The 12,757-nt window shown below is 43.7% G+C and overlaps 1 protein-coding gene across 1 annotated transcript; it reads left to right on the top strand.

The window, feature by feature from the left end:
• Window positions 1-9,152: 9,152 nt before the first annotated feature.
• LOC119269816 (fructose-bisphosphate aldolase 1, cytoplasmic) lies at window positions 9,153-11,398 on the top strand. The gene is made up of 2 exons (XM_037551741.1): window positions 9,153-9,280; window positions 10,065-11,398. Exons 1-2 carry the CDS (start codon window positions 9,253-9,255, stop codon window positions 11,111-11,113), a joined length of 1,077 nt encoding a protein of 358 aa, XP_037407638.1. The 5' UTR covers window positions 9,153-9,252; the 3' UTR covers window positions 11,114-11,398.
• Window positions 11,399-12,757: the final 1,359 nt, after the last annotated feature.

Genomic DNA, 12,757 nt, shown 5'->3' with positions numbered 1-12,757 from the left:
CATTCACACGGCCAGATCTCCGTAGTATGAGGCAAATTATATTTGGGCCTCTGAGCTTCTTCGTTTTGTTTATCCTTTGAGCTTCAGCTCGATGAACCCCTCGAAAATCTCCTCATTATTTTTCTGAAATAATCTGAATTTTTTAGTAACTTCAAACAAAAGTGAACCAACTTCAATAAAACTGATAGCAACTACTCCTACAAGTGCCCAGAGCCTAAATCAAGCATTAGAACTACTTGGAACCATATAAATTTGACATGCAAGCTCAAGAACATGGTCACCTATGCAGCACAAATTTGTAAAAAAATAAAGCACTAGAACAAAACTAATTGGACCAATGGAGGAGTCACATACCAAGGAACAATCTCCCCAAGCAGTTTTCCGAGAGGTGCTTTGAGCAAGGAGATCGAAAATCACAGCAAAAGTGGCTGGAACTCGTGCTTGAGTTGGTTTTTCGGGTTTGTGTGAGACAGAGGAAGAAGATGGGTGCTGGGATAAGTGGAGGAGGGCCACCATGGGCCCACGAGGCAGGGGGGCGCGCCCACCACCCTCGTGGCCAGGTGGCAGCTCCTCCCGCGGTAATTTTTGCACAGTAAATCCTCAAATATTCCCGAAAAAATCATATTAAATTGGCGTGGCATTCCGAGGACTTTTATTTTCGGGATATTTTTATATTGCATGGATAAGTCAGGAAACAGACAGAAAAAATACTATCTTTACTTTATTTCTACTAATTAACAGAAAATATAGAGAGGGTACAGAAGGTTGGCTTCTAGTTTCATCCATCTCATGCTCATCAAAAAGAATCCACTAACAAGGTTGATCAAGTCTTGTTAACAAACTCATTCCGATAATCATGAAACCAGAGAAATTTTGAATAACACTAAGTTACCTCAACGGGGATATGCACATCCCCTATAATAAGTATATCATATTTCTTTTTGACAGTAGGAAGAGGAAATTCAAAACCTCCAATTATAATCGATGGATTTTTCCAATGGAGTTGATACTATGAACTTGAGGTTGTTTCCTCGGAAAGTGTACCGTATGCTCATTATCATTAACATGAAAAGTGACATTGCCTTTATTGCAATCAATAACAGCCCCTGCAGTATTAAGAAAAGGTCTTCCAAGAATAATAGACATACTATCATCCTCGGGAATATCAAGAATAACAAAGTCCGTTAAAATAGTAACGTTTGCAACCACAACAGGCACATCCTCACAGATACCGACAGGTATAGCAGTTGATTTATCAGCCATTTGCAAAGATATTTCAGTAGGTGTCAACTTATTCAAGTCAAGTCTACGATATAAACAGAGAGACATAACACTAACACCGGCTCCAAGATCACATAAAGCAGTTTTAATATAATTTCTTTTAATGGAGCAAGGTATACTAGGTACTCTGGGGTCTCCAAGTTTCTTTAGTATTCCACCCTTAAAAGTATAATTAGCATGCATGGTGGAAATCTCAGCTTCCAGTATATTTCTTTTATTAGTAATGGTATCCTTCATATATTTAGCATAAGGATTTGTTTTGAGCACATCAGTTAATCGCATACGCAAAAAGATAGGCCTAATCATTTCAGCAAAGCGCTCAAAATCCTCATCATCCTTTTTCTTGGATTATTTTGGAGGAAAAGGCATGGGTTTCTGAACCCAAGATTCCCTTTCTTTACCATGTTTCCTAGCAACAAAGTCTCTTTTATCATAACGTTGATTCTTTGATTGTGGGTTATCAAGATCAACAGCAGGTTCAATTTCTACATCATTGTCATTACTAGGTTGAGCATCATCATGAACATCGTCATTAATATTTTCATTAGGTTCATGTTCATTACTAGATTGTGTTTCAGCATCAGACATAGAGATATCATCTGGATTATCAGGTGGTTCAGCAATAGGTTCACTAGAAGTTTGCATAGTTCTACCATTTTTCTTCTTCTTCTTTTTTTAGAAGAACTAGGAACATCAAAATTATTTCTTTGAGAATCTTGCTCGATTCTCTTAGGGTGGCCTTCAGGATACAAAGGTTCCTGAGTCGTTCTACCAGTTCTAGTAGCCACTCTAACAGCATAATCATTTTTCTTACTATTCATTTCATCAAGCACTTCTTTTTGAGCCTTAAGTACTTGTTCTACTTGAGTGGTAACCATAGAAGCATGTTTACTAACAAGTTTAAGTTCACCTTTAATATTAGCCGTATAATCACCCAAGCGTCTAATCATATAAGCATTTTCTTTTAGTTGTCTACCAAAATAAGCATTGAAGTCGTCTTGCTTAAACATAAAGTTATCAAACTCATCCAAGCACTGACTAGCAATTTTAGTAGGAGGAACTTCAGCTTTATCATATCTATAGAGAGAATTTACCTTTACTACCTGTGTCAGGATATCGGGGTCAGGAGGTTCTTCAATAAATAAAGAATTGAGATCATAAGTTGCTTCAGCAGGCAGTGAATTAAGACCATGTATTTCTTCAGTAGGAGGTAAATTCTTAACGTCTTCAGCTTTAATACCTTTCTCTTTCATAGATTTCTTTGCCTCTTGCATATCTTCGGGACTGAGAAATAGAACACATCTCTTCTTTAGAGTTGGTTTAGGAATAGGCTCAGTAATTGGAGCAGGAGCTGGCTCAGGAGGTGCCCAATTATTTTCATTTGTCAACATATTATTCAATAGAATTTCAGCTTCATCCGGTGTTCTTTCCCTGAAAAGAGAACCATCACAACTATCCAGGTAATCTCTGGAAGCATCGGTTAGTCCATTATAAAAGATATCAAGTATTTCAGGTTTCTTAAGAGGATGATCAGGCAAAGCTTTAAGTAACTTGAGAAGCCTCCCCCAAGCTTGTGGGAGACTCTCTTCTTTAATTTGCATGAAGTTGTATATTTCCCTCAAAGCAGCTTGTTTCTTATGAGCAGGGAAATATTTAGCAGAGAAGTAATAAATCATATCCTGGGGACTACGCACACAACCAGGATCAAGAGAGTTAAACCATATCTTAGCATCATCCTTTAACGAGAACGGAAATATTTTGAGTATATAGAAGTAACGCGATCTCTCATCATTAGTGAACAGGGCAGCTATATCATTTTACTTAGTAAGATGTGCCACAACAGTTTCAGATTCATAGCCATAAAACGATCAGATTCAACCAAAGTAATTATATCAGGATCAACAAAGAATTCATAATCCTTATCAGGAACACATATAGGTGAAGTAGCAAAAGCAGGGTCAGGTTTCATTTTATCTCTAAGTGATTCTTTGTTCCATTTAACTAATAACCTCTTGAGCTCATATCCATCCCTGCAAGCTAAAATAGCGGCAGAAGATTCCATATCAAAAAGATAGCCCTCAGGAATAATAGGCATATTTTCATCATCACTATCATCATCGTATTCAGATTCAATAATTTCTTTTTCTCTAGCCATAGCAATTTGTTCATCAAGAAAATCACTAAGGGGCACAGTAGTATCAGGCATAGAAGCAGTTTCATCATAAGTATCATGCATAGCAGAAGTGGCATCATCAATAACATGCGACATATCAGAACGAATGGCAGAAGCAGGTTTAGGTGTCGCTAGCTTAATCATAACAGAAGGTGAATCAAGTGCAGAGCTAGATGGTAGTTCCTTACCTCCCCTCGTAGTTGAGGGATAAATTGTTGTCTTAGTGTCTTTCAAGTTCTTCATAGTGTCCAGCAGATATAAATCCCAAGTGACTCAAAGAATAGAGCTATGCTCCCCGGCAACGGCGCCAGAAATTGGTCTTGATAACCCACAAGTATAGGGGATCGCAACAGCTTTCGAGGGTAGAGTATTCAACCCAAATTTATTGATTCGACACAAGGGGAGCCAAAGAATATTCTCAAGTATTAGCAGCTGAGTTGTCAATTCAACCACACCTGGAAACTTAGTATCTGCAGCGAAGTGTTTAGTAGCAAAGTAATATGATAGTAGTGGTAGCGGCAACAAAAGTAAAGACACTAGAAGTAATGTTTTTGGTATTTTGTAGTGATTGTAACAGTAGAAGCGAGAAAGTAAATAAGCGAGAACCAGTATATGGAAAACTCGTAGGCATCGGATCAGTGATGGATAATTATGCCGGATGCGGTTCATCATGTAGTAGTCATAACATAGGGTGACACAGAACTAGCTCCAATTCATCAATGTAATGTAGGCATGTATTCCGTATATAGTCATACATGCTTATGGAAAAGAACTTGCATGACATCTTTTGTCCTACCCTCCTGTGGCAGCGGGGTCCTATCGGAAACTAAGGGATATTAAGGCCTCCTTTTAATAGAGAACCGGAACAAAGCATTAGCACATAGTGAATACATGAACTCCTCAAACTAAGGTCATCACCGGGAGTGGTCCCGATTATTGTCACTTCGGGGTTGCCGGATCATAACACATAGTAGATGACTATATACTTGCAAGATAGGATCAAGAACTCACATATATTCATGAAAACATAATAGGTTCAGATCTGAAATCATGGCACTCGGGCCCTAGTGACAAGCATTAAGCATAGCAAAGTCATAGCAACATCAATCTCAGAACATAATGGATACTAGGGATCAAACCCTAACAAAACTAACTCGATTACATGATAAATCTCATCCAACCCATCACCGTCCAGCAAGCCTACGATGGAATTACTCACGCACAACGGTGAGCATCATGAAATTGGTGATGGAGGATGGTTGATGATGACGACGGCGACAAATCCCCCTCTCCGGAGCCCCGAACGGACTCCAGATCAGCCGTCCCGAGAGGTTTTATGGCTTGGCGGCGGCTCCGTATCGTAAAACGCGATGATTTCTTCTCTCTGATTTTTTCTCTCTCTGAAAGCAAATATATAGAGTTGGAGTTGGCGTCGGAGGGCATCCAGGGGGCCCACGAGGTAGGGGGGGCGCGCCCCCACCCTCGTGGATAGGGTGTGGGCCCTCTGGTCTTCATCTTTGGCGAGGATTTTTTTATTATTTTTCTAAGATGTTCCGTGGAGTTTTAGGTCATTCCGAGAATATTTGTTTTCTGCACATAAAACAACACCATGGCAATTCTGCTGAAAACAGCGTCAGTCCGGGTTAGTTCCATTCAAATCATACAAGTTAGAGTCCAAAACAAGGGCAAAAGTGTTTGGAAAAGTAGATACGACGGAGACGTATCAGTGGCCCTCTAATGCCCATCTTTGGCTATATGGAGTCTTTCGTCGAGGAAAAAAATCATAAGCAAGCTCACGGGAGGAAACTCCGCCACCACGAGGCGGAACCTTGGCGGAACCAATCCAGGGCTCCGGCGGAGCTGTTCTGCCGGGGAAACTTCCCTCCAGGAGAGGGAATTCATCACCATCGTCATCACCAATGATCCTCTCATCGGGAGGGGGTCAATCTTCATCAACATCTTCACCAGGACCATCTCATCTCAAACCCTAGTTCATCTCTTGTATCCAATCTTTGTATCCAAACCTCAGATTGGTACCTGTGGGTTGCTAGTAGTGTTGATTACTCCTTGTAGTTGATGCTAGTTGGTTTACTTGGTGGAAGATCATATGTTCAGATCCATTATGCATATTAATACCCCTCTGATTATGAACATGAATATGCTTTGTGAGTAGTTACGTTTGTTCCTGAGGACATGGGAGAAGTCTTGCTATAAGTAGTCATGTGAATTTGGTATTCGTTCGATATTTTGATGAGATGTATGTTGTCATCCCTCTAGTGGTGTCATGTGAACATCGACTACATGACACTTCACCATTGTTTGGGCCTAGAGGGAGACATTGGGAAGTGATAAGTAGATGATGGGTTGCTAGAGTGACAGAAGCTTAAACCCTAGTTTATGCGTTGCTTCGTAAGGGGCTGATTTGGATCCATATGTTTCATGCTATGGTTAGGTTTACGTTAATACTTCTGTTGTAGTTGTGGATGCTTGCAATACGGGTTAATCATAAGTGGGATGCTTGTCCAAGTAAGGGCGGTACCCAAGCACCGGTCCACCCACATATCAAATTTGAAAGTACCGAACGCTAATCATATGAACGTGATGAAAACTAGCTTGACGATAATTCCCATGTGTCCTCGGAAGCGCTTTCCTTTATATAAGAATTTGTCCAGGCTTGTCCTTTGCTACAAAAGGATTGGGCCATCTTGCTGCACCTTATTTACTTGCATTACTTGTTACTCATTACAAATTACCTTATCACAAAACTATCTATTACCGATAATTTTAGTACTTACAGAGAATACCTTACTGAAAACTACTTATCATTTGCTTCTACTCCTCGTTGGGTTCGACACTCTTACTTATCGAAAAGGCTACGATAGATCCCCTACACTTGTGGGTCATCATCAGGAGAGTCGTGCGGCGGTGGGTCGAAGGATTAATGGTGCGAGCGTACTCTAGGCGGGCGCTGAGATCACTAGCGCCTGGTGGCTCATTGGGCAGGCAAGCCCAGGCGGGGCTGGCCGTAGCGACCCGTGCAGCTGGACAGGCCAAGGCGTGGCAACGCGAGCAGGTTCAGATGGCCGGTGAAGCACGCAGGAAGTGCTACAAAGCAGCGAAACGAGTTTTGTTTTGGAACAAAAAAAGGACCAGTCCTTGTGTGACACGGACGGAGGCAGATCAATCGGCAAGGAAAAAGTCTATCAAGGGATATGCGTACGTCAGGAAGGCTAAGGATTTGACAAAGCAAATAGCTAGCATTGAGAGTTGAGCCTAGGAGTTACACCACGTGAAGACCAACATTGTTTTGGTTGAATTGCTACTAGTGCTGGGAGGTGACCACGTTAGGTTTGCTTATGTACTTTGGCATCATGGAAAGAAGCTCTGTTAATTTTTTCAAGGTCAGCCATACAAAGAATCATGATGCCATCGGGCATCGGGTTTGAGATGGAGAAGTTCATTAGAACTAAAAACTTTGGGTTATGGCAGACACGGATGAAAGATTTGTTGGCACAACAAAGATGCTTGAAGGCGTTGCGGGAAGTCAATTCAGTTAAGATGAAATTATCATGTGATGGATGAAAATTTTCCAAAGACGATTTGGGAGCCTCGAGCGTGTCATATAGTCGAACGAGTTCGGCCGGGTCTGACTAGGCAGTTTGACGAATCGACGCAAGTCGGTTGTTACAGAAGACGGAGGTGGGATTGGCGACAATTACATAGGAGTGTGATACTGATGGTGACCGATTTCTGGAGCGTGGAAACACGTGGCGCAGGCCTGAGGGCTTGTGTGACTTCGACAAGACTATGGCGCGGGGTTGATTCAAGGTGATGTACACACGGAGCTTGAAGTCGACGAGCGCGAGGGTGGAATGATCATCTACCATGGAGTCATGTTGAAGGTGGAGCTAGATTGAGGGGCTACGGTGTAAGGATCCAGAGAATCGAAGCCTATTCAGTGGGAAAAAACGAGTGACACGTAGTTCGGACTGGAGCCCAGTGGTCTGATGGAAGCATGAGACTTGTCATCGGTCGGTGATGATCGGTGGTACTCTGTAGTGGGGGTTGAGTGGTGTGGTTTTGCGACCCTTGAGACTCGACCGGGATAGCGGAGGCTCGATGCGGTAATAGCGGCGAGGCGTGCAGTACGCACGGGACATGGAGACAGGTCATGGCTTTGGTGGTCATACATGTGGTGAGACAACTGCGAATTTGACTCGCGATGATTAGAAGCAATGGTGAAATTCTTTCAAGTTTCAGACAGACGGGCAAGAAATGAGCGGTGATGTTGAGTTCAGGTAACTCTTATGTGTGATATCCAATATGTTAGTTGTTCACTTTCACGCATGTCAATGATCAGTGTGTGATGGCATTGGACGGATACACTGGAAGTTGGGAGCGCAAACTAGAGTAATGTGGAACTTAATTTCGCTCGAGCATTGACTGTGGTCAAGAAAAGAACGGACTACAAGTTGCAGGTGGAGTCATATGGAGTCTTTGGAGTAGCAGTGGTGCTCATGGGATAAGCTCAAGTCCAATGTATATGAAAGTTTGATGCATTGACGAACTCAAGGTGGTGGAGAATATTCGCCAAGGTGGAGTTTGTTAGAGTTGTGTCGAATATTGTGTACAAGTAGGTTACAGTTGGACTCTGAGTAGTATTGTGTTTACAAGATATGGAGTCGTGTCCTAGTAGGACATTTGTATTCTAGGTCTCTTATATATATCGAGGGTAGACACACGATGTAACATATGCCAACATAGTAGCACAGGAATGCAGGGGAAGCCAGCGGCATGTGCCGACGTCCAGGGCGACTGCCGACGTCCAGGGCGACTGAGTGCGGTATTGTAGCGGTATCACGGGGAGGAGCGCCTGTAGTCAGGTCCCAGAGATGTAACCATATCGGTGAACCTCGTTAACAAATCTCGGTGTCGTGCATTGTGTAATTGCTTGGTTCTTGGATGATCGACGGAGTGTCTCAGATTTATTCTAATAGGGAGTGTATCTCTGAATGATAATCTGTTTGTGATCCTCAGATCTTTGATATTGCACTTTTTTTCTTTATAAGTTTTTTTGTAAATGGTTTTTTATAGAAGGTTTTTAATGAGACATTATTAATGCAGTCATTGTAATATGTCAGTTTCTCTTATTTTTCTATTGAGTTTTTGGATGGAGTTTTTAATGGCATATTGTACATATTTCCTCGTATTTTTCCTACAGGTTTTTGAAGACTAATCGTGGTGATAATGTTTACAAAAAAAATTGAAGCAGATATTAGGGGTGGTGTTTTTTAATACAGTACAGACACAAGCGCTTATATACACGCGCATATATTCATCCCTATGAACGCGCATATGCACACCCTACCCATATGAGCCCCTTCAAAAGACTGAGCCGACGTATCATCTTGAAATTTACGAAATAACCGTAGTCACCTCGTCATCGACGGGAACGTCTCCTTCCACTGAATGCGCATCGCCGAAAATCATGAAATAAATCCAGGAATAATTGCGAGCACCAGGACTTGAATCCTGGTGAACTCGAAATACCACAGTCCCTCTAACCATCCAACTACAGACTGGTTCGCTTAAGAGGAGTGCTAGGATTAATTAATTAGAATCTCTGCTTGTGGAACCGACAGCCGGTTTCTTTCCCCTCGTCCAAGCCTGGGCCTCTTTATAACCCCCGCCACCTAATCCTGCCCGTCCACCAAAGCCACCACCCCCATCACCTGCCTGCCAACTAGCCCCAAATCTCCCCTCCCTCCCCCGCTCTCGAATCCCCCCGAGCATCGACCATGTCGGCCTACTGCGGAAAGTACAAGGGTACGCGATCCATCCCCTCCCTCGTCGTTCTCTCGATACGTCGGCGCTTTGATCTGCCTCGCGTGTAGATCCGTTGCCTGTTCGCCGTGCTTAGATCTACCTTTGCTCGCGAATCCGATGTAGTGTGTGCCGTCCGTACGCGCCGTGCTTTGATCTGCTTGGTTCTAGCGGTTACGCTGTTTTCGAGCGGATTTAGGCACTGCCTGTAAGATCCGAGTCCTTTGGGTGGATTTAGGTCGCGTCAGGGTGATGGGCTGCATGCTGATGATTACTGCTAGGTCCATGCTAGTGATTATTTTATATGAATGATGATACTGGCGTTCCTTCTTATTTTGCAAGTACTTTTTTTGGGTAAGTTGATGGACTCCGTTGCTCCATCTGTACATAATTCTGTTTGTGTTCGTTGTAGTGTTTACTATGGCTTTATGGTTGTTTGAAGATTGCCCCTGTAAATCTATTTCTGTTTAGATCCTAGTGGCTTCTTTTGCTAAGCTATATCCTGTGCTTATATAGTTGCAAGCTGTACTGATTGCTCTGCTGCCATGTTAATTCTTTGTTGCCCCTGGCCGTGTTAGCCACCTTGTGCTGTTGTGCAGATACATCTTTGAGAAATTGTAAAAAATTCATAATCAGTTGTCAGAATCATGCTAGTCAGTTTGTTGTGCATCTGTTGTTAGCTAAACGCTGTTAATGGCTACTCTCAACTTGTGCAGTTTTCTAGATTTTAGCACAATCTGAATAGTTATGGCAATTCATCTTAATACTGATGGTGGTTATCCTGCAGATGAGCTCATCAAGAACGCTGCCTACATTGGCACCCCCGGCAAGGGTATCCTTGCTGCCGACGAGTCCACCGGCACCATCGGCAAGCGCTTTGCCAGCATCAATGTTGAGAATGTTGAGGACAACCGCCGTGCCCTCCGTGAGCTCCTCTTCTGCACCCCTGGAGCCCTCCAGTACCTCAGTGGTGTGATCCTCTTTGAGGAGACCCTGTACCAGAGCACCAAGGGTGGCAAGCCCTTCGTTGACATCCTCAAGGAGGGCAACGTCCTCCCTGGCATCAAGGTGGACAAGGGTACCGTCGAGCTCGCTGGAACCAACGGTGAGACCACCACCCAGGGCTTTGATGACCTTGGCAAGCGCTGTGCCAAGTACTACGAGGCTGGTGCCCGCTTTGCCAAGTGGCGTGCCGTCCTCAAGATTGGCCCCACCGAGCCATCACAGCTTTCCATCGACCAGAATGCTCAGGGTCTGGCTCGCTATGCCATCATCTGCCAGGAGAATGGGCTGGTGCCCATTGTTGAGCCTGAGATCCTTGTTGATGGACCTCATGACATTGACCGCTGTGCTTACGTGACTGAGATGGTCCTTGCTGCGTGCTACAAGGCCCTCAACGACCAGCATGTCCTCCTTGAGGGCACCCTCCTGAAGCCCAACATGGTCACCCCTGGATCCGACGCCAAGAAGGTGGCCCCTGAGGTGATTGCTGAGTACACCGTCCGCACCCTCCAGAGGACTGTCCCTGCTGCCGTCCCAGCCATTGTCTTCCTCTCTGGTGGACAGAGCGAGGAGGAGGCGACCCTGAACCTGAACGCCATGAACAAGCTCGAGACCAAGAAGCCATGGAACCTGTCCTTCTCCTTCGGGCGTGCCCTCCAGCAGAGCACCCTCAAGGCCTGGGCTGGCAAGGTGGAGAACGAGGAGAAGGCCAGGAAGGCGTTCCTGGTGAGGTGCAAGGCCAACTCTGAGGCCACCCTCGGCACCTACAAGGGCGATGCCACCCTCGGCGAGGGGGCCTCTGAGAGCCTCCACGTCAAGGACTACAAGTACTGATCTGCCTTCGGTGCGGTGGCCTGTTTGGGTGTCCTGCTTACCAGTATTATCGTTTGGTTTTCAGAGTCTTGATATATCCTTCGGATATCGAACCTAGTATGGAACTTGTGCTCTCAAAATAGCTTAGGTAGTTTCGTTTTTGGAGTCGAATACCCTGTTACTCGGGTGCTGCGTATCGTAAATCGGAGCGGTGGTTTTTGTTCTACTATGGTCGTGTAATTTTGCTGCTTATACAATGGGTAAAACCTGTTATATGCTGAGTACATGTCTTGAGTTGCTCTATTTCGATTGTGTTGCATCGCTTAATTTTTCTTTTGTTGCTTCAGCTGAAGCAACATCGCTTAATTTCATTCGTTGCTTCACTTGGCTGAAGTAACCTCAGTTTTCTCTTGCACTTTCGTGCATGCTCATGAAATTGAGATTGCTCAGTTTTGTTACACTAGGCTGGAGTACTCTTTCAGTTTTCTCTTGAGCAGAAATCAGAACTTCAAATTTCGTGTATGCTTATGAAATCAAGGTTTTTATATCAGGTTTTTGTTCTATGCTCCTGTAACCAGTCAGCAGCACCTTTTTGACGCACGATTGAATAATGCAATACTAGTTTATCTCGTCAAACAGCTTAGTAAGTTTCCGATTTCATATCCAAGTTTGCAGCTTCAATGGCAGCAACTGACACCTGACACTGCTATCTCAAACTTAAACTTCTGGGGTGGTGCATAAATCTTGAACTGCAATCAGAAACCAAACTTGGAATTTCGTGTATGCTCATGAAAGCGAGCCCTAGATTGCAAGGTTTCCTGTGTGCCTTCTGCACGGGCGATAGTTGGCTAACTAGGCAGCAGGTATTTGATGCTTACGATGGTAGAGTCAGCTTTTTTTTGTTTGCAGCACTTTATTTATTTTTAGTTCCGCTTGGACGGTTGAATAATACTCCCTTCGTCTCAAATTATTTCTAGATATTACGTATCTGAGACAACTAATTCTGGATGGAGGTAATACAAACTAGTTGAGTCAACAGAACAGTTTGTTCTGATTGAACGACTGAGTAGTTTCTTACTTGGCAGACTTGACTGCCTTCTGATTGATGAGATCATCCAACCTAGAGCGAGAGCAGCGCTGAAGTTGAAAAGTTTCGTTGGGTCATCATCAGCGCTTACGTGTACATTCACAACAATCTGCACTTAGTCTCAATTTCAATGGCCGTAAAAAGTTGACCGGTACGGAACTGACGGGGCGTACTTTCACAATTTGCAAGTTCACGGACATAAGTTTTAAGTTTGACAGGGTGCTCACTGAAGCAGTGCTTCTCTGACCATTTCGAAATCATTCGTTCGCTTTCTTCGGGTTTCTGGGGCACTTCATGACCCAAACTTGAATCCATAACAAGTGCCGTGGTTTTAGTTCAAACTACAAACTCTAGTTTTTTGAACCAAAACCACGACACTTATTATTGTGGATCGGATCGGAGGGAGTACCTATTATGAACTTGTGATGTGGTCTATAAATTTTGAACTACCACACAAATTTTGAACTGGTACCAGAAAAACTGTGCTGCACAACATAACACAACCACAAAGGGAAGAAGCAGTAGCAGAATCATGAAGGGCTCCTTTTCTACCAATGGTGGTGACACACACACACAGA

This window comes from Triticum dicoccoides, chromosome 3A (genome assembly GCF_002162155.2).
Source record: "Triticum dicoccoides isolate Atlit2015 ecotype Zavitan chromosome 3A, WEW_v2.0, whole genome shotgun sequence".
Taxonomy (NCBI): Eukaryota; Viridiplantae; Streptophyta; class Magnoliopsida; order Poales; family Poaceae; genus Triticum; species Triticum dicoccoides.
The sequence above is the reverse complement of the archived record's forward strand: the minus strand, read 5'-3'. Positions and strand labels throughout refer to the sequence as shown.

Coding starts and splice junctions, on each gene's coding strand:
- LOC119269816 (XM_037551741.1), top strand. CDS start 9,253: ATGTCGGCCTACTGCGGAAAGTACAAGG. Junction 9,281..10,064: donor CTACTGCGGAAAGTACAAGG/GTACGCGATCCA, acceptor GTTATCCTGCAG/ATGAGCTCATCAAGAACGCT.